The 22963-nt window shown below is 40.3% G+C and overlaps 1 protein-coding gene across 4 annotated transcripts in view; it reads left to right on the forward strand.

Moving 5' to 3' along the window:
• Nucleotides 1–22400, forward strand: part of LOC135938754 (broad-complex core protein isoforms 1/2/3/4/5-like) — a 29089-nt gene extending 6689 nt beyond the window's left edge. Inside the window, exons 2-8 of one of the 4 annotated variants that reach the window (XR_010574691.1) lie at nucleotides 7475–7679; nucleotides 8451–8981; nucleotides 9455–9613; nucleotides 9681–9894; nucleotides 10217–10273; nucleotides 14721–15008; nucleotides 15589–15730. Coding sequence is in view for 3 of the 4 variants with exons in the window: in XM_065482665.1 (XP_065338737.1) it covers nucleotides 7494–7679; nucleotides 8451–8981; nucleotides 9455–9613; nucleotides 9681–9894; nucleotides 10217–10273; nucleotides 15589–15974 (1533 nt within the window). In the remaining variant the exon portion in view is untranslated. Of the gene's footprint in view, nucleotides 1–2399; nucleotides 2513–7474; nucleotides 7680–8450; nucleotides 8982–9454; nucleotides 9614–9680; nucleotides 9895–10216; nucleotides 10274–11237; nucleotides 14355–14720; nucleotides 15009–15588 lie in introns of those variants that run through there. The other 3 variants (XM_065482665.1, XM_065482666.1, XM_065482664.1) reach the window with 3 other exon arrangements.
• The last annotated feature ends 563 nt before the right edge of the window (nucleotides 22401–22963 follow it).

Consider the following 22963-nt stretch of genomic DNA (forward strand, 5'->3'; position numbering starts at 1 on the left):
GCAGTGAAAAATCACCAACATATTTACAAAAATTTAAACGCATGCTTAAATTTTTCTCGCCGTAGAAGCTATATAAAGCTAGCAAGTTTTTTCAATAAATTTCCATATAATTGTCAATTTTTGACCAATCACAATATATTTTCTTGAACTGGGGAGTAATGGTATTAGAACATGTCACGATTTATAATATTATATTTTAAACATACTGTACAGTAATCAATTGATTTGGAGTTTGAGGAGAAACGAGAGTCCAAGTTGCCCTCTTATCAGGTCAGCAAGTGCTCTCAAAACAGCACCATAAGCCATTGCATAAAAATTGATTTCCGAAGCAAGGTCCACAGAGCTGTTTTTCTTTACTTTTTTTACGAGAGCAACTCGAATAAAAATTTAGAGCAGCGGAGAGAGGGATTCCATCGGATCAAATTGCGATCGTAACTGGTACAAAAGCGTAGCTAGCAGCCAGCGTCAAAACCAGAGTTTAAAATGGAAAAGAGAGGAGAGAGAGAGAGAGAGAGAGAGAGAGAGAGAGAGAGAGAGAGAGAGAGAGAGAGAGAGAGAGAGAGAGAGAGAGAGAGAGAGAGAGAGAGAGAGAGAGAGAGAGAGAGAGAGAGAGAGAGAGAGAGAGTAATGATTCTTTTATCTCTCTGGCACCGCGGAAAAATCAATGACATCGAGAGTAGTGAGTGTGTACACGCGGCACATAGTTATATACGAACTGCCTGGCAGAGCACCGCGGACGTGGGGAGGGTGAAAAAAATTCCACCCCGTTCTGCTGCAATACTGGGTCTTCATGGTTTTGGGGAAATTAGTCATCGCTATGCGTGGACAGTCGTGTAGCAATTTGATGCATTGAAACTCAGCGAGTGTAGTATTAATTTGCAAAATATTGACAAACTTTTACTAAAAATAAAAGTGATATTTAGAAATGAAAGTCGCGCAGTTTATTGAAGAAATTATTTTGGATTACTTCAATGGAACGGATCAGTTTGTAATTATTTTTTAAAACAGTTAGCACTTATTGTACTTCTGCTTTTTCTCTGAAAGTTTTTTGAAAGTGTTTGGAACAATATCCCTAATTAAGTCGATACTCGGCTGGCTGCGGCAGAGCGGCATCCCGTTTGAAATGCGATACTAGCGTATTATTTGTTGTGTGTTTCATTTCGGTAAAAATTATTTGTTGAAAACGAGCGTTAAAAAAGTGGCAGTAGCACTTTTTGGCTCATTTCGCATGCCATTATGCGCGATCAAATATTTATAATCGCGCTCGAGTGTGCAATGAATTCTGTCTGATAATTACAATTAAGTATTCAAAACGGTGGCGCGCTAATTGCCTCGACAACCGCAGCAGCTCAGTGGACGCAAAAAAAAATAATGAAAAATAAATAAAATGATGATAATTCGCTGGCGTGAATTGGGAAAAAATCATCATTTCCTGATTAATTAGCGCCTAATGAATAATTCATCAGCGATTTTTGTCACAATATGTTCAATTTGGCGAGCATCTCTCTCGAGTTTACAGCAGCAGCAGCAGCACAATAGATGCGAAGGAATTCGATGGGGTTGAGGGGTGGGTGCCGTGAGGGGTGGCTGGCTGAAGTATAATAGACGCGTGGCGCGGGAGGGGCTGCAATACATCAGTAAATAGGGATGGGGATGAATTCGGAGGCAAGTAGTAGCGGGGGCGAGTGGGTGGTAGAAAAATCCAATATGACGCACTCGTTTTATATCGAAGTTTCCATATTAGAGCGGCGGGAGAGCGAGCAAGCGAGTGAGCTGGCAAGAGAGAGAAAATGCGCACACTCGCTCGCGCTGCCTCCTTCTTCTAGTACATAATTTTACTTTCGTTCGGAAAAGGGAGGAGAGTAGATTCGCTCGCCCGGTGTAGTTTTATGTGCGGAATAATTATACGCGCGCCGCGCACACTTTTTCCTCCTTCCCGCCGCCGCACCCCTAAATGGGCGAATTCAAACAGCAGCCTCATTGAGGCTGGTTCGCGCCAAAACAGCGATTGGCCCACGCGCCTCCCTCGCGGCGGAGGGCACCAACCGAGCGACTCGTTGCAAACGCTACCCCCACCGGGCCACCGGGTAGTATAACAAGTGATGTAGTTTTTATACACCCCCGATGAGTAGGGGTAAGGGGTTGAAAATTTTAGAGAATTTTAACGTTACTTGTGATTGGACTTCTGTACAGTTTTTTTAATATCTCTACAACCCCTCTTTTTATATTACCGTTCCCATGCATGCACACACACTCGGCAGGCACACGCAAAAAGTATGCTTAGTGCCTATTTATTCCGAAAGATGTCCCATAAAATGTTGATGATAAACTTTTATAATACTGCTCCGCTGCTAGTAGTATGCTTTTTTTCGCCGAGCGGTGTACAGTTTTTCGTTTAGTGTGTGCGGTGCTGCTGCTTTTGATTTCGGCACCGATCAGAGCCGCCGAGTGGTGCAACGACGACGCGGCTCAAACCGTGCAGCGAGCCGCCGCATCTTTTTCGCTCAAGCAGGTACGCTTTCCGCCTTACATTTTACCCGCATTTCGGCCCTCGCATGTGTGTCTGTTGTGCCTTCGTTTCTCGCTGTGTCTTCTCGACGACGAGAGCGCGCGGCTCTTATCCAGCCGGCGCCTTCGGAGCAGATGACCCGTTCTTGACCCTCGCGTTTATTTGGCGCACACACACACACACACACTCGCATCCACTCACTCTCCGCTTTTGCGTATTTGCTAGCCTGCTGGCCGTGTGAGCGAGACACACGTTGCGAAATTTCAAACTTTGGACGCCACTCGAGACTGCCTCGAGCCAATCTTGGCACTGGCAGAAATCGGAAGATCCTCCTTACCCTCTCGTCGGGATCTGGATATTCGGGGGAAAATCCCAGCTTTTTATTCTTTAATTATAAGGAAAGACTAAAAAGTTCTAAATATATATCGAGAGCTGATATTTCGATGTTCCATTCATATTTTGATGTCGGTGTAAACATCATGCGGGATTGTAAAAAGAAAAGATTTTCTGGTTCATGACATTTTTTATGTGAGAGTAAAGATTCAAGTGTTCATTTTTAATCACGATATTAGCCTTTTAAACTTTCAATTAATATTTTTTGTCGAGAGCGTAAATTTTAAAAATTAGGAAGTCTGTGACACACTTGCTTGGATGTATGGGGCATCAAATATGTAGTTATACTTAAATAAAATGATATTATTTCTTATTTCCTTGCTACTTAACAAGCATTTTTCAAATTATCATTTTGCAGTTTAATTAATCTCTTTCCAAATTTAATTCTACAAAAATCAGTTGCAACTGTTCCAAACCGCAAATGAAGTACAGGTAATCGAATTCACCTGCATGCTACGATATCTTTTTGAGCTGCCATTTGCTCAGTCGTCTTGAAATGAGAAAGTAACCCTTTACCGTCGCTTACCGCCGGCTTGAAATTGATTTTTCAAATGAGAGCGAGCGAAAAACTCACGAATACGGCACACGCAGGAGCAGCAGCAGTGTGTGTGCATGTGCCTGCACCCTCTTGCCGCTGTTTCGACTAGAGCTCCCTAGATGCGGTCATGATAGGCTTTTTGTCGAGCACATTTGCAGTGCGGGTTGCCTACATACGAGCCGCTGTTCTCTCCCCCTCGCACGAGTGGAGCGCAATTTTTGTAAATCGGCTCACGCACAATTTTTATACACGACGACATGTACTCGAAGCCCTTCGAATCACGCAGCATATGTAATCAAATCTAAAAGTTAAATTACAGTCCTTATGATCGTAAAAGTGGAGTGTGCACAAGGGTTGAAGACAGAGACTCTGAAACTAACTTTTAGACATGCTTATAATGTCGATTTAGTGTTCGAGTGTTTTGCTTATCAATATATTTCAGGAAAACAGTTGTTGTAATGCTAATTTTAAATCAAGTTATTTACCAGATATCATTAATTTTGCAAATTAATTAAAATCGTAAATTTGTCGCTTTTTATTGACTGAATCTAAAGATCACCTTTTTTCAAAGAGCTAATTGTATTTATTTGATGATAGAAATAATCTGACATTTCAAATGTTAAATTAAAATAATGGTTCTAATGATTCTTTAATTTAAATTACTTAATTGTAAAAGTCCCATTCCTCACCCCGAACGATGCACGGGAGGGCAACTAGAGGCCGTTGAAATTATGAAAATTAAAATAAATCTTCCTCTTATGAAAAATTTGATGTTTCAATTACAGATCAAATTAACGTAAAAAATCAATGTTTTTTAATTTGGCATAGCTGATTTTAAACATAATAATTCCTGTTAAGATATTTCATGCAACTCGATTGAGTTGATTTCTCCTCTTCTCGCAATATAAATCAAGACAGTCGCACATTCCAAGGCCAGATTTGCAGGCTGCACCTTCTCTATCCCTTCTTCCATCCACAGAAACGGAAAGCCGTCTTGTTGAACTTCCAAACGGTTGTTGAGTATTTTATCTAGCAAAAAAGTGCTCGTCGGCTGCCCGGCGGCACCCATGTAAGTACACAGTTGGTTCTCTCGGCGCCGCGCGATTTTTATTACACGATACTCTCTACTTTTTGAAGCTAGCAAGCGCCCGTCAGTCAGTCTGGCTGCTCGGCTATCTGCACCGACGAGATTTCAGTCCGGAAGAGGTTTGCGACTCGCTGAGTGTAAAGAGAAAATAAAACATTAAAAAAGCACATATGCTCACACATGCCTGTAGAATAATCCACCATTGCTTTCTTTGCGCCGAAAAGAACGTTAGTTTTACTCGACAATGCACTCAGAATCCGTATTGAGTGCAAAGCAATGCTCGATTTTCTGTCAAATTGAAAGATTTATTTTTATCTGGAAGTGCTCGATTAATTAGGTGTTTGAAAAATTTGATTCAACCATGTTTCACAGGATCAAGTTTATAAATAATAATTTTTGGTTTCTCGAATTGATGAGTATAATATTTGAAAGTGTCATTTATTACTTATATCCTATCCTTCCCTTTCGTACTTGAACTGGTGAACAAAAACGGTCCCGAGTGTTCAGCAGTAGGCAAACTACTTTCACCTGCTTCGCGAATCGCTGCACCTTGACTCTATTTTTCGCGCAGCTAATGCCAAACGTCGGCGACGCCAAAAGCAGTGTATTAAACACCACGAGGCACGTGTATGGATTATCATTGTTCAGTCCATCAAAGTTTTCCGTTTTGCAACTGCGACAGGAAAAAAAGAAAGAATGGAGCCGGTTTGCCTCCTGCTGCAAAATTTATAATTTCCACTCTGGGTTACTCTCAAATTTAGCCGTTACTTTTTATTATTCACCAACAGCAGCATGAGCTTATTTTTTTCTTCTCTTTCCGCGCCACGCTGCAAGGTTAAACTGCAGACTCACTCGATGACTGAACTCGTTTGAAAACTTCAGGCGGAGTGAAAATATACCGTTTCAGCACATTTATTTTCGGCTGCACCGAGGATACAGTCGCAATTAAACCTAATAATCGGGCACAGGATTTCCTTTGCGGCTCCTATGGTCAAAATGATTTGTAAGTTCGTAGTCAAAATTGGCTATAAATTTTAAATTGTCGTGGGAATAAATTTTGGATTACCATATAGAAATTTTTCTGAGTAGCTTGTGTTGCGTCTTGGGTATTCTTGCTGGTTTGTTTGAACTGTTACTATTTTATCGACCAGCAATAGAAACACGATGTGGGGATTTCCAGTCGCAATTTCGTTTAACCGTAAGAATAATAGCTGTCGGTTTGGCGAGATGGCAGTGAGTACATATGTGTGCTGTGTCCTAATCAAATTGTTGGTCGTTTTGAAGGCCGCGTTGCCAGATTAGAAAAAGGCTTTAGGCGGGGGGCGGCGCAAATTGTGTAAGTACACACTGGCTGTACAGCAGGTTTTGCTAGACCAAAGAGGCTCTATTCAAGTCGAAAACGATCGTGGCCAAGATCGTATCGCCGTTTTGCATTTATATTGTGCGACGGCCAAAGCACAGCTAGCTAACAGTGTTTTTATCCTGCAGGCAACAATATTCTGCTCTTTTTACTCGTTAGGGAATTTTACGACTGTGACGCATAAATTCGCTTGCTTTTTCTATTATCTGATATATTCCTCGTGCGCTTGTAAATTCGAAAAGCATTCAAATATACCGTGTGTGTTGTGCAAAGGTCGGGCAGCGCAAAACTTTTTTAGATAATCGATAGGCTGGTTGGTCGGTGCGCAAATATGTGTGCCCGCGGCGAAAATCATCAAACGACACCGGGCACATAGCAGGCGTAATACTTTTCTAACACGGCTAGCTGCCACTCTCTGTACTCACTTTTTTATTACGCAGACACGCTCGAAAAATGGCCTTCAAGCGGAATTCGCAAATCAAGGCGAAGCGTCATGGCTTTTTAATTATTCAAAAGCAGACATGCTGTGCTTTTTATCTGCTTAAAATATATTTAGCAGATAGGGTTGCGGGCTCTTTTACACTTGGGTGTTACGGTGTAGAATAAAACCAATTTTGTGGCAACCTTCTATTTGCTTCATTTGAAATTTATAAATTTAGTGAACATATTAGAACAACATTAAATTAAACAGTTTGGCTATCGTTGGGTCTATGAATTTGATAAAGAATTTCTTACAATTTTATGATTCATAATACAGATATGGGTAGTATAAATACTACCTAAAATTTTAGTACTTATAAAGAAATTCAGTGCAATTAAATATTAATATACGTCAGAGCGATTATTTGATGTGATAAGATGAAAGCAATTAAAATAAAAATAAAATATGATTTCATATTTTCTGATTTTAGAATTACAGTTAACCACAACAAAGCTCCACTGTTCTAGTAATGTTTTAAATGTTACAAGTTGTAAGCATAAATATGGCAAGCAAATTTTGTAAACTTTTATATTGCATGCAACGCAATCAAATCGTCATCCTGCCGGACAAAATTAAATCAAGTTTTAATTAATTTTTGGAATATTCCCCAAGGACTTTTCAACCCGCACCTTGGGACGCACTCTATCAGCAAATAAATTTCAAGTTAAATAAGGTCCAAGTCACGCTGCACGCGTTGCATTCCTGTATCAAACGGAAGCCAATTAGGCAGCAACTTTTACTCCTTCTTACTCGCACACGATATATCGCACTTTAGACATTTCGCTGATAAATGTCTCGCCCACAATACAATTTCTCCAGTCAGCAAGCAACACCAGTTCCTAATTGCATGGCAAAGAGGAGTAGTCACTGTACTTCCGGCGTTTTCCACACAAAACTTAGCATTCAGCGAACTTGAATATCATTTCGCACGGATATACCCAGCGAAATATTAAACCTGCTCTCTGGCAAAAGAGCCTGTACGCCTGGGGTAGTACTTTGTACGTAAATTCAGTTATATTTTTATTTCTTTTTTCTCGATTCGACTAAACAGAATCAGCACTTCAGATGTGTACAATTTTAAACAGAATTTTCTTGTTTGTTCGCAGGGGGTGCGTAGGCGGTAAGATGGTGGACACGCAGCACTTCTGCCTCCGCTGGAATAATTACCAGAGCTCAATCACTTCCGCGTTCGAGAATCTGAGGGATGACGAGGACTTCGTGGATGTGACCCTTGCTTGCGAGGGCAAAAGCCTCAAGGCACACAGGGTTGTGCTTTCCGCGTGCAGCCCTTACTTCAGAGAACTGCTCAAGGTAGGCTTTTTACAAAATTTCATAACAAATATTTAATTAATGAAAGTAAACATCTACGTAGTAATTTACTTGAGATTTTTTGTCTTTATATGATCACTTTTCCTCTTACGTGTGGTCATTGGTGTATAATGTGTGCGAGACAGTTAAATAACATACAAACTTAGGCATAATTTTAAACCAGCTTTCTGACTCTCCTTTACTTTGATCCGCAAAAAAAATATGGAATACAAACAATGTATTCTGTGAATGAAGTATATTTTATTAAATTTGTTTTGTTTCCGGAGTCTTATTTCAGATGTTTTAGCTTTGGCCTTTGATACATTTGGGCAATTAGTCAAATTGGTGTAACAAATAGTATATCAATTATGTAATCAATTCTCTTTATTTTCGCACAAAACTTTTGCGATATATTTTCTGCATTAAGTATTTTGCTATTGCATTGGCCAAAAACCAGCTAAAACGTTATAATGGGGCCTAACCCACATCAACAAACTAAATATATCACCACAAAATAAAAAACGGAATAATTTAATTCTTATTTCTTGTCGATCAAAATTATCGAATTACTGGTGAGATAAAAAAGCTATTGCTCGGGGGTCACTCAATAAAAAGTTTAATTATATTTATTGAGAACAAACAGTTGAGCCAAATTTATATAATTTTTTTCATGTTTCAATATCACTAAAATGGTGATTTTTTTTCCATCCACCCCACAATATTTATTTGCATTTAATTTTGCGGTTGCTAACTTGTCCGGTTTTCTGTTGACAGAGTACCCCATGTGCACACCCTGTGATCGTGCTGCAGGACGTGGCGTTCGCCGACCTGCACGCGCTCGTCGAGTTCATCTACCACGGCGAGGTGAACGTGCACCAGCGCAGCCTCACCTCGTTCCTGAAGACGGCCGAGGTGCTCAGGGTGAGCGGCCTGACGCAGCAGGCCGAGGAGCGCGACGAGCTGGGGGTGGCGGGGGCCGGTATCACCGCCCCACGCAACCTAGCCTACCCCGAGAAGCTGGAGGACACGCGCTTCCCGTCGCCGATCACGGCCAGCCCGGTCGGCTCGGCCCTGGCGGCCAACGGCAACGGAGCGGCCGCGGCGCTGCTCAGGCGGCCGCCGCCCATCCGCAGGGACTCGGAGCAGGCCGGCCTCGGCGGCGAATATGATCTCTCCATGCTGAGCAAGAGGGCCAAGCTTAACAACGACGAGGCCTCGCACAACAGCAGTGTGGTGGCCGCCGCCGCCGCAGCCACCATGCTCCAGCAGGCTGCCGTCGTGGCCGCCGCTGCTGCAGCTAGTCAGGTAGGCCGCCACACACCGCTATCTACATGCCGTATTTTGATTACAACGCACAATCATATGGCACTAATTACTTGAAACTTTCCTTTGCCATGCACACTGTAATTGCGTGGAGAAAAAACTCATTATATGAAATTTGTCGACATAAAAACTCGGACTCGTGTAAAACTAAATGTATATCTTTTATGCTACTATTCTTATCGTTGAGGGTCATTTTTTCATTTTTAAATTCCACGTTTCACCCGCATATCCTGCATTGTTCATGCTGCCCGCAATTGTTCATTATTTTACTATAGCCGCCTTTTGACGCGTCCACAATCATGGCAATCGGACATGCAAATGATATTTAATGGACAATTTCAACTTCCATTTCATTCTGTTTCCTGAACTTTCCGCAATTAAAAAAGTAGTAGCTATTATGAGTTACGAAAATTTTCCCAGAACTTTATTAACTCTCGTTATTTTTCCAATGTCAGCAAACCAGCCCGGAGGATTTTTCTCCCAAATCTCGGCGTGGTGGGCCCGAGATGCATGAGAACAACCACCAACACACCCCAGATTTGGATAGGAAATCGCCCAAGAATGACATGCTGGCCAAGCAGGAGCTCTGCGAAGCTGTCGGGCCCAATATTGATGTGAGTTTTGGTTTTAGTCAGCGCGAGGAACACGAATTTGACACACGTATATCGGTACACTTTGCAGGTAGATAATGATGACTCAATGGAGGGCAAGGCGCCTTCGTCGGTCGCCTCCGACCAAGCAGAGACCGACGGCAGCACGCAAGGGGGACCACCGGGACACTTCAACATGCAGGAAAAGTTGCACTCGTTATTTTCAGCCTCCAGCCCCGGACAACCGTTCAACTTCAACCTACCTGTTAGTAGACAAGCTCTTTCAGAAGCTGCCAGCCTTTCAAGTGAGTTGGCTTCCAACAAAATCTTAAAATTGCACAGTCTCTGATTTATTTATTCGTGACTTACCCCAAGCAACCACAAAGAAAATTCAAACTGAATATTTAATAGCAAGGAAAAATGTTTGCGATTTCTTTAAATATTATTCAAGAGTTGTAGATTAGATTTGAAAGGTTTTTCTAAAGATTTTATTCTATCATTACATCATATTGAAAAAAACTTATGCATTTTTGAGAAATCTGAGATGAAATCAGAAATCAAGATTTAATTTTCTATAGTGATTTGCAGATTTTAGATGGTTAGTCTGAGCATAATTTTGGCCCACAGGTCTTGCAAACGCAGCGGGACTAAACCAGAGCTTACCGGAGCTTGGTCTATCACCAGGTAAGTCCCACTCTTAATCTTTCTCTCTCCAATTTTATATTCTCCTCTCCCGAATTTTCACTTTTAAGTTTTAAGTTATTTCGTTGAAAAATCTCTCACACCACGCCAGGGTGCGGCTCCAAATTGAAAGTGAAGCAAACTCGCTTGGAGCCCACCGTGCTCAAAATTGCTGACGAGAAAAATGCATGAGATCCTTGGCAGCCAGTCCGTTTTGACACGGCAGCAGATAGCAGGCGTCAAAACACTACTGAATTTTACTATTATTCTTTCCCAAGTGTGTAAATTTTATTATATAATCATACATATGAGTCGAGTAACTTGTGAGTAGATGTTAGAGACCATGCATTTCTGTTTCAGTCTGTGTGTGCACTATTTTTTATCTATAATTACTATTATTTGGCTCTCTCATTATTTTAATTATAGATATTATTATTTTCTCTTTCCTCGGTTGGACTGAGTAGGAGCATGATTTTTGATTGATATATGATCATACATCTGAGGCAAATTCATCTCTTCTCCTATATTTCTCCACAATTTGATGCTATTTAACCATTGGACTTTGTCATTTATACAAAACTGAAATAAGAACATCAGGATTCAAAATTCGGACACATCAACCATAGAAGACAATCGGATCAATTGGAGGAGAAAATGAAAAAATCAAAATCAGAAAATCACACGGCACATATATATTAAAAAAAAACAAAAATCCTCAAAAGTGGTAGACGGCTTTAGTTTAGGGACCATGCATTTTTATTTTCATTAATTTCTGTTCCTTTGGCTTCCATTTTTCCACATATGATTTCCTGCTGCTGAACCTGAATCAAATAAATTATAAAATAAAAAAATCAAAGGACACAGCCCGATCGGTGGTTGTTTTCCAAAACGTTATCGCGGTATTTTTTCGCCCCACACCATCTATCTCTCTTAACATGGTCCCTAATTTGAGCCGTCTGTCATGCAGGTTTTGTGCTACCCATGAGAGGGCTTGGTTATCGATGCGAACCGTGCGGGAAGAATCTGACTTCGCCCCAGAGGCTGCGCCGCCACATTCAGAACGTGCACGCGAAACCGGTCAAGCCGCCGGTGTGCAACATTTGCAACAAGGTGTACAGCACCCTCAACAGCCTGCGAAACCACAAAAGTATTTACCATCGCGCCCTGCAGCGCCGCACGCTCGCCTCCAGCAACGAATTCGCCCCCGCGCAGACCAGCCCCCAGTGGAAGCGGGAGCCGGCCCCCGTTGCCACCGCCGCCTCCGACTTCTCCGCCTCTTAAGAGATATGCCACCGCCACCACATCTGCAACCCCATCGCCTCTGCTCCATTAAGTTTGTCGTCATTCTTTTTTACACTAATGTCCGAGGAGAAATGAGTATTTGGTCAGGGTTGCTCATTGTACGGGACTTCAAACTGTTGCTTCAAGGCTGGGTTGGAACTCGCAACTTGTTTCTTGTTTGAGTTTGTTTTTCATTGCCAAACGTTCAAAAGTGATTTCAATTCAGCCGAGCTGCTATCTTTTGAACGTACCCACGTAGGAACAAAATATGTTATCCTTAAAAGTAAAATTAAATTTTGATCTCGTTATTTTCCCGATGAAAATCAAAAGATGTGTTAGTCCAACTAAAAGTTTTACCGCCGCGGGTATTTCAGCTCTTAAGTTGTTACCTGCAAGCAGCCTGGGCTTTGAAATTCGAGCTGCGCAACTCATTTGTGTTCCTGTCCAGCAGGTTGCCTAACGCGGCGCCATGATTCGTTGTAATGGTTTTAATATTCACCAGGCTTGAGAAGAGCAGTCGGTTTCAGTAATCAGAATGCACGTTCCCGGTTTGCTCTGGATCTCCCTTTGACAATTTGGGGATGCAGACTTTTAACTTGAGTGTATAGTCGTTTTTAATTCAGCATTCAATTTGTTTAATGGGTGGCATTTTGCAGACTGGTTGAACATTTATTTAAGAACTGAATCCTCGATTTCACGGGCTGAACTCCTTTTGCTCACATTCCCACTCAGTTGCAAACTCAGATCAATAGTCAATCGACCCGATTCTCAAGCCATGTGTTTTTATTGATACATTCCACTACAATGGTATGCTAAAAAGCCCAGAAAGTTTTGAAACAATCAAACAACGCGAATCGGAGGTTTCGCGCAACCACACTTGCTATATGTGTAACCACACTTGCACGCACTAATCGTGCAGGGCAACATTGAAAACAGATGTTTAAGTGCCTTATACCTGATAGAGTGAAACAAACACTTAAAAATTGTACCCAACCAGCAAAAAAACAATATATTAGTTATTGTGACGCTCATAGAGCTCAAACTTCAGTGTTTGTATTAAAGATGCAGAGAGGAAAATGAAAAGAACACATATATACTCAGTTAAATAGGCAAAATGCATGTAAACTACACTATAGCAACTATTTTCAGTGTATAGGAAGGCAAAAATGCTCCACAGACAGATTGAATCATAAATTAATTACCTGCCCTTTTGTGAAACATAGACAATTCAACTGAAACAGGCAGAAGGCAGAAAGAAAAATTTCCAAAAGTGAAATGAAATGCATTTTAGGTCAGTCATTCCCACGCAGGCTTTGGCTGGAATGCCCTGGAGTGGATACTGTATTGTTGAAAACAATCACGGAAAGTCTACGTGAATATTCCTCGATTTGATACGAAATTTTGTGATAAAATTTGCAAAAAAAGCAAGTCATGAGAAAGGTGATGCGAAAAATTGAAATGTTTACTAGGAGCAAAATATCGATGTATTGTGTATAAAGAAGAAAGTGTCTAGCAGAGAATTTAAACACAAGATGTTCAACATTATCAAATACTGCATGTAATGCGCATAATTAGTTTACGTAAAACTATTACACTACTAAGTAAGAAATAAGCAAGATGGAACGGAAAGGGAGAAACAAACTAACAGTCGAGGAGGAAACTTTGATGATTATTAATTTTTGAGACTGTATTTTGATGATTATAGTCATGAGAGAAATCAAGATTGCTAAAGCTGTGTCTGCTAAAATCGAAGAGAGAACAAACGACTCTTTTTTAATATTATTTGTACTGTCTATACTTTTAAGTTTTGAATCTGCTGTTCATCTTTTTCAAGTCAACTGCTAATTGTTTACTCTGCTAATCAAAATATTTTGTACATACAGCTCAGACTCAGCCACGTTTGTGTTTTGTTAACTTAATTGCCAAAATTCCGCAGATCTGACAAACGGAAATGCAAAACTTCGTCTCTTGAGCAGTATTAAAAATTGAACGATTCAGATTTGCTGCACCAAACGCGAAAGGAACATGTCAAAAATCAGAGACTGAATTGGCTAGTGATGTTGTATGACACAAAATCGATAAAAATGGGTGAAAGCTGTTAGGGTGTAATTAGGGTTGTGCATTTTGGCCGCGATTCTTCCATCTAGCAGAAATCAGAACCTCTTAAAAATCATTACAAATTGCGGTTCTAAATATTGAGCTATATAGCATTGAATTGTTGTAAAATAAACCCAATGGCTAATAGTTGATTTCGCAAGAGCGCGCCTGTCCAAAATACACGACCCTAGATATAATCAAAGGCGGCGCTTTCTGGGAAGTTAAACGAGCTTGATCGCGCGCGCCGATTTATTTTAGTGCTACTTAAATTATTAATTATGCTGTTGGAAACCTTTTTCTGTATTTTGTGTGTACTTTTTAAGGCAATCTCATTTACTTTCCATGCTGAACAATTCTGCTTGCTTACTTTCAAACTTGACCAGTGTTACGTGTCGACTGTTTTTTCTTTTGTTCCGCCTTGCGGTAAAAATTAAGTTTGTGACTTTCTTGAGAGAGCTGAACTGGATGAACACGTATTTTCCTGCTTGGCAAGAACGCGGGATATAGAGGATGAATACTTTTGTTTGTTTGCATAATGATTAGCGAGTTTAGTGAACTCACACACATTGCGCATTCTTCGTGAGACGAAAATCGGTGACTTCCAAAAGAACGAGACAATTTTGTTGTGATGATGTTGTGTTGACGAAATTTACAAAATGTTGCTCAACGATCGTCTGGAGCAATTAAACCGGAAAAATCCAATCTGTTTTGACTTTTTCATTCCTTTTACTCCAATAACCTAAGTGATTATAGTTTTTTTTTTACCTGTAATAATGTGGTTTGAACGCATGGATTTGGCCTCGGATTTTGGTTAACAGCCCAACCAGCATGAAAATCCACTTCAGATTTTGACTGCACGCACTGCCCAAGTTTTTCTGGATTTCTAGAGAGGAGACTATAAAAGTTTTTGATGATATTTGATTCGCCCCCACCTGCCCCTCCCGCCCTTTTACTTTTCCGCATTTTGAGCCGTGAGGCAAGGGAGGCGGCAGGTGCTCGATTCCTTGATTTTTGACAATCTCGCTTGCAGCAGGCCCTTTTGTACTATTTTTGTTTTCTTTGCGTTTTGCAGGTTCGTCTGCGAGCATGATCAAGAAACAGTTTTTCTGCCTACTTTGCAGTAAGGTGTTATGTTCGAAGGCTAGTCTCAAACGACATATCGCCGATAAGCACGAGGAGAAGCAAGAAGAGTTCAGATGTGTCATTTGCGAACGCACCTACTGCTCGAGAAACTCGTTAATGACACATATCTACACGTATCACAAAACGAGACCCGGAGATATCAAAGCAGAGCCCATTTAACATGCACACTCGTACCTCTCCCGATTGTCACAATTGTTCGCTGCCACTTACTCCTGCGGTTAGTTTTCTCATCTATTTTTCCCTTCCAAAAATGCATTATTTGGTTAATTTGAATCGAAAAGTCGACTCTCTATCTCTCTCTATCAACTCCTCTCTAATTTCCAACGAGCAATTTTATGTTGCATGTTTATCAGACTGGTAGCTCAGTTATGGTTCTGTTCTTTTCGTTCAAGTTTTCAGTTTCTTTTCGCGCATGTCTGCATAATTATTACTCATTGTCTGCCCTTGCTGTCTAAACTCCCTCTCCGCGCAGTTGTGGGGAAAATCGTTTCCCACTCGCTGTGGGCTCTAAAAATCACCTCCAACTTGAGCAACCGGGCCGCCGCCTCGAGGTCGCGTTTCATTTAAAAAGGGTCCCGCCGGTTGCACAAGTTGCAAGGCGTAGAGCCGACCGAATAATCTTGTACAGAGCCGATGAGAAATCAGTTCAATTTCCTTTCGAGGTTGAAGAGTAGACTTTTCAAACACACTTTCCTGTCCGCTTATTTTTTCCTTCCCGATATGTCTTGCAAAAATATCGATGGCAGCCGAAATGCTTGTGTGTACTGAGCGTTTGTCTTTTTCTGGCGATTTTGCAGGAGAGGTGATTTCTTATAAGGTGCCTCCCCCGACCAACAATATGAACGAGCCCCAAGAGTGCCCATACTGTCGACGCATGTTCAGTTGTTATTACTCGTTGAAGCGACACTTCCAGGACCGCCACGAAAAGTCCAACACGCTGTACACGTGCGAGTTTTGCAGCCGCAGCTACCGCACCAAGAACAGCCTGACCACCCACAAGAGCCTCCAGCACCGCAGCACCAACGTCATGCTCCGGCGGCTGCTCAAGACGGGCATCAAGAGCCTGATGGAGCTGCCCACGCCCCCCCAGCCCCATCCGCAGCACCACCCCAACCCGCACCACCAGCATCATCACTCTTCGACATCGTCATCAACAGCATCATCTGCAGTCATTCCCAATTAGCAAAGTCTGAGAGTACAAATAATATCAAAGTTCGGCACAATTTTAATGTTGCATACACGCGGACAAAGTATTTAACAAACACTCGCGTGCGTTGATCATTTTTTTTCTACTGCCAAGCGCTGCGTGTAAGCCGACACACAAAATATTTTACATTTGCGCGGACGGCCGCGAGCCGGACGAGCAGTCCGCTGCGCCTCGGACTCGCGAGATCCGTCTTCAAAACGACCACCGAGTCAATTTTCGGCCAAATTTTGCTGACCAACCACAAAAATGTATGCAATTGCGCACGCAACAGCCTAAATTTAATTGCGCTTCATTAGAGGCAAAGCCGTTCGCGATCGCGTTGGACGGCCGAAGAAAGCGTTCGTTCATACTCTCGTTTTCTGTTGTCGAATAAATTCTTGATAGATTGCGATGCAAAAGGGAAAACTGATTTTGAGAAGTGTTTCAGAGGCGAAAAATATTTGCGGATTTTTGGTATCATGTCTGTGATGTTTCTGTAATAATATGTAATTTTACGCATGTACTTCCCAAGCGAAAATTGCTGAAAAAGAAATTATGATTGCACTGTCGTCCCCCTGAGACTAGCGGAAACTGGCGTCATTCACACATTGACACGCATCTCGATTGAGGAAGTGAAAAAGAAATCGACTCAAATGGGCTCAAATTTAAGTATACACAGAGAGATGGAGTTAATACTTAAAGACTTGATCGATATGGTTAAATATTGTTAGAGGAATAAAATCCGCTCACACGCAGTGGACAAGTGAAATAAACGCGCAACGGTCGAACAGCCGGCATTATATATTCGATGGTGAAAAGTGGTGCGAAGGTTGGAAATCCAGATTTTGTCGCGAACGCATGACGGAGGGAAGAAGCAGAAAGTTTTAGCTCTTATTATCTATATCAAGAAAAGTACGAAAGAAAAATTACCACGCGTTCACGAAAGTACTCTTTTTAAGACTCATTTCCGAAATTTATACATCGCGAGGAGGGGATACAAAAATTTTTAATTACAACTCAAGTACAAAGTGTAAATGTTGGTGTATCGTTCTTGGCTATTACGATTATTATTGCTTATAATTAACGATGACACTTTTTCTCGAGCAAATCTAGAGATTCGAATATTCTGCTGTGTGTTTGTATGCAAAAAGGAGACTAAAGAAAAGATGAATATTTTAAATGGCTCACTACCTTGAAATAGAGGTGACAAAAATTTATTATCGAAAATGCTAGTGGTATTTTGAAGAAGACGAGTTAGGCTTCGCACATTACAGAAATATCCATGTGATTATTAATGAATTTTGAGAAGAGAAGATATGAGAAATTAAAATTAAGACTTTAAAATTCTCTAGATGCCAAATTTTAACACTTTAAAAACGTGGCCAGAGGTATTAAGCTAAAATTCCATTTCTTGTTGACGTGTCAAATTTAATGTTCGAGGCGAATCGCACACCTCTCTAAATATTATATCATCTAGGCAAAATTTACGACTTTCCCCTTCAGTCTTTTTCAATGTGATCGTAAAAAAGCAACGTGTTATTTGATATATTATATAATAATTTACGCGCGGAAATTAATCGTTTGGCTGTTCCCTAAAAAAATTGTAGTGGAATCTCTTTCTCACGCGTCGCTATCGAATTATTAAGTGTCAGGAAAATTCGGGAATTATATGCAAAGTATGAATGAGTGAACCTCCTCTTGCTTACGAGACTGGGACAAAAAGCAGCTGGGAATCGCGTTGTTGCTTCAATTGTTTCAATTTGACTGCTAATTTTGCTGTGTTTTTCATAGTCACTTTTCTAGATTATTGATGTTTTTTGTGTTTTAAAGATCACGCATCAAAATTACTCTTAAGAAATCGAAATTAGGAAGGAATAATCAAACAACTATTTAATTTATTTGCGAAAAAGACTTAATTTTGTGTGGAATTTATAGTGTTATATTTGACTTTTTGTAATCGTTGTTGGTGTGCAAGGAGACTTTTGAATTTTACACGCTTTGAGTTGCACACAGGAGGTGATTTTCTGTTACACGCGTGTGTCGTTCGTTATCTATATTATTGTTGCGTTGGCAAATCAACATTATTATACATTAATATCATCGGCCCGAAGCTCACTCCTTTTATATTCTTTCGAAAACTAATCTGATCTCACTTTTGACTTTTATTCCTTTTGCAAACGGGCATTTTCCGCGTCCAGAACAAGCCTCTGTCGACTCACAAGCACGTGTTTAATTTTCTTTCCGACCGCGCTGGATTTGTTGGGAAGAGAGAGCTGAATTCCTTCGACGAAATGCATACCAAAGATTAGTAGAAATCATTCCCAATGATATGAGTTAGAGGAATTGAAATTGCTCGGAAAATTTGACTGACGAGAGAAAACTTCACTGTGTGTATTTTTACGTTAACTTCTGAGTGGGTGTAAGACTAGATAATTTTTTAAGTTTGTAACTTTCCTCTTCATCCGACGAAACTTTCGCTGATAACTCCGACAACAAACATACATACATCCGAATTGTGTGCGTAAATAAGTAAGATATTGTTATGGGAACAGTTGCCAGGCCGGCGTGGTCGATTTTGCGCTGGACCAACGAGTGGACCCGCAGCCCAAAATACATTCACAAGGGAGGCAGGGCGCGCGCCCACTTTCGTCCCCGCGCAAGACGCCGGCCGCCGAGTTATATATTTCAGTTTAAATACATATTACATAGTTTGCGTTTAAAGTAACAATTACTGTACAGACGAAACAATAGGAACCCAGCAAAAAGCAGAAAAAATAGCAGTGTAAGAAGAAGAAAAGTGAAACATTGTGGTACATACACACACACACACTATATCGATAGTTTTTGTGGTAGTTTTAATAACTCTGATTGCTGATAACGTTTAAGTTTGTCACACATGCGAAACACATTACTTGTTGCAATGATGTTATACAATTTTTGTTGACTGCTAATCGATCCACAACTGTACGAAGTATGTCATAATATTAATAAGAGTAAGAGTTATATCATCAATTGTGTTACGATGCATCCAACCCAAGACACTCTCTCTCACACACACACACACACACACGTACACACTGACCGACCGACCGACCAAATCTGATTTCAAACGAGCTTGTCAGAAATCGAGACATATTACGCGGTACATATCAAAATCAGCAGAATATATCACACCCACATATTATTACAATATATTGGCTAGCAACACTCATCGGCTTTCGTTGCAAATTCCACGGTTGAGTAATTTTAATTGAAGCAGATATATTTACAACGAGAGACTCTCGGAATGAAAGGAAAGCTTTGTTGAACAAATCGAGAAGAAGTTATTGTAAAGTGTAAGGCTCGCGAGGTGCGCATTTTCGGGACGGGCGGCTGCAATAATTATTTCCTGCGGTCGAATTGCCGGCCTCCTCTCCCGAATCGCGACTCGCGGAGTTTAACTTAATATCGTATGCAGGCGCTAATTGTAAGGAAAGAGACGGCTCTCGTTTTGCCACGCTGTAATGTCTCCGGCTTGCTCTGTGTGAATTATATTCTCGATTTTAACGAATTCGAATGATAAAAAGCCTGCTCTGGTTCACTGTTGTTATTCATATTAGTGCAGAGAGATCAGCTACAATTGAGGACATGCAAATATGTGTTTATCTGATAGGACGATATGTTATGTAAAACTGTACGCGATATGAAAATAGTAATTGTAAAACACTACACACAACCACCAGTCATGATTTTCACACGAAAGCAGAATTTATAAACCACAAATACACGCATACGAAATACAAAACCGACACACATACATGTATATGAAAATAGATAACACACACACTCAAACAACGTCGTTCCCCGCTCGTCGGTCGCGATCGAGCCACACAAAATGCTTGATTGCGATTGAATTATTAACACTCACGGCTACATATATATCACAGTTCGCATCTTGCAGTGGTCCAAATCACAAATAATGTAACACAATCCACGAAAAACACACACTACAAAGAGTCGTATCTTCCATTTTGAAAAATCGTTTCACGCGCGATGTCGTTTTCAAGTAAAGCCACGCCAAGATTTCTCTGATGACACAAAACCTTTTGGAAATATTAAAAGTAAAACTTTTCGACCACATTTTTGGAAAATGTCCGTTTCGACCAAACGTTGCTAGAAATACTTTTCACGTCTGTAGTTTCCCACTTGAACGTATACATTTCAAGCTTGTCGGAGCCGAAGGAAACGCAAAATGTTGCAAAAATAATTCCCGGAAATTGGCACGAACAAAATTCGTTTTGGATTTTCTCACGGTTCTGGCACATCTATCGCTCGAAGTCATATCAAATTTTGTGAGATTGTTTTATTACATTCATCGCGAAAAACGACTCTGGGATTTTACCTGTTAATTGTGTGTTGCAAAAATACTTCGGAAACACATCACACTCCGCCGCGGAGGAAGTTATTTTTGTAGAGCAATCTTTGTAAATAACACGCAGACTTACATGGAAAAAAACAAAAAATTGATTGCCTTTTTTACACGCTCGTTATTCTTCAGCGACAAAAATTTTCAAACAAGTTTTCGGGTCACAAAAGGACAATATTCTAATAAAAACAGTTCAAAAATGGTTGTTTGAACTATAAAATGGTTCTGCATTTCCGCGAGTTAAATGGGAAATCATGATAAAATCCAACATATACTACACACGCTGTTTAGAGATGCTTTTTTATTTGAAAAAAAAACAACTACTTTTCTGTCCGCATCAAATGCATGGAATTTTACACTGAAAATGACAGATTCCACCAAAAATTGGAGCTGGCTCAAAACAAATAAGATTCTGGCATAAAAATGCTACAAACTGTAAAACTACTGCAGCATTACACTGTGAACACCAACTTTAACGGAATTTGTAACAATTAATTATTCTAACCTTGATAGACTCACACACACACACACCACCCTTAAAACCCGTTTGTTACAGCAGATGTATATTTAACAGAGATGTTAGAAGGTATAACAATCACAGTAGCGACCCATTCTTGATAATTGTTTACCGTAATACATACATATATCTCTCACAAACACAGACCGTACAAAACCTTTGCTGGCATTTGAACCAATGTTTTTATAGGCTTGGGGTTGATTTTCCAATTTTAGTGCTTTCTTCATGAATTACATCGAAGCAAATATTTGAACAGTGATTTATATATTTGAAGATTTAATGTTAAATTCACTACTTCCCACAGTAATCAGTTGAGATTTGAGATACCATCAAGGAACATTTTTTTCATGTCACTTTTGAATGGAAATAAGAGGCAGCCGAGCCAAGTTCTTAATCTTAATTCATTACCTTTTGCAGCTAGAAAATAAAGTTTATTTTTATAATTCAGATGTTTCCTCATATTTATGCACAATATTTCATCGCATTTAAAGAAGCAATCTTTTTAAGCCCCAAGCCTGACCGATTTGATTGCCCCCATTCCGCGAGAGCTATACGCGCGCGCACACACACACATTGTCGTGATAATTTAATGCTTTAAACCATGCCTCATTAGAAACACAGACATTCACACGCATATAGACAAACACACACCACAATACCTCAAACCCGCGTTGCAATTATTCACAATATTAATTGGAACACAACACATACACGCAATTATAATACGCATCATAGTCTAGTGCCAAGGGTTACCCAGCATCTTCTATTATAGCAATAGTGCTTAATTATTTTTGCCACTGCGCATTCACGAAAGTGGAAATCGACTCACAATTCAATCAGATTTTTAAAATCTCATCGCTTAAGGTTAGCTGCCGATCAAGTGCTAAAAACAAGATGATTCAATAAAAACAATTGAAAATACCAAGTATTTATAGCGCAGGGTAACCTGAAATGTGATTTTCAACAAATCCATCTAATGGGCACACACGGGTGCTTTTGGAAATAAATATATATTCGATTTTGAGTTCCCATTCTCAACTAACCGACACACTTACACACGCGCAATACAGAGAGGTTCCCATTCCAACTGTCACATCAGAGTAAAATAGTAGATATTATTTTTAGTGACCACTTCGTTTCGCTAGTTTTTAAACCCCGTCGAGAAGCACATCAACGCAGAGTGCTGCTTTCCTTATTTGGTGTGGTTTTTGTAGCTTATTTTGCCGTTTTTATTCTACTCTACCCCCTGTTCGCACCCCAGCCGACCCCTTCTGCAGCAGATAACAAGCAAATACACCCGTAATATATATAATGATTGTTCTCCTCCATAGATTATCAAGTTCTGTTTTTAATCACACAAACGCAAACACGAAGTGACGTGACGGGATTATATTATTCAAGCGACGTACAGGCAATTCATGTACACCGTACTTCCATCTTGATAGAATTCGTGTTAGAAATAGAATTCCTGTAAAATATTAATAAAACTATGTTCATATCAGTTCAATGATTTTTATTTCCAGATCATGTCACATACAAGTGTTAACAATTATTAACTTCAAGATTTATTCCATTCCCAAATGCAAAAATTAAAAAGAACGGTACACCAAGAGGTAACCCTAAACCTAAATTGAGACAAATAAATGACCCTCAACTTTCTCCAAAATTGAGGGGTAAAGAAATGAAATCAATGCCAAATTCATTTCAAAATACAGCCCAGCTGGTAACCCTTCAGAGAGAATCATAATATATGTTGGAGCTTTCAGTGCCTATTACAATGAGAGACACACTTGGGTACAGGTAGTACCAAAAATACAGGAGTGGATAAATGTCAAAGTTAGCAGTAGCATTCCCCCACTGTTTCCCTTTCATAATTTTATGAATCTTCTATTGAAACGATATCTTCGTGAAATCAGTCCACGCATATGAAGTGCAAACCAGCAGGTATAAAGCTGAATCCAACCTGATTGGAAAATTTATTTCCTGTCAAAAACCCCTTCACAGCCTTCGGGAAAATACACAGGACCGTATATATCCGTATATTAAAGTGCACTATTTCAATCT

This window comes from Cloeon dipterum, chromosome 3, assembly GCF_949628265.1.
Source record: "Cloeon dipterum chromosome 3, ieCloDipt1.1, whole genome shotgun sequence".
Taxonomy (NCBI): domain Eukaryota; kingdom Metazoa; phylum Arthropoda; class Insecta; order Ephemeroptera; family Baetidae; genus Cloeon; species Cloeon dipterum.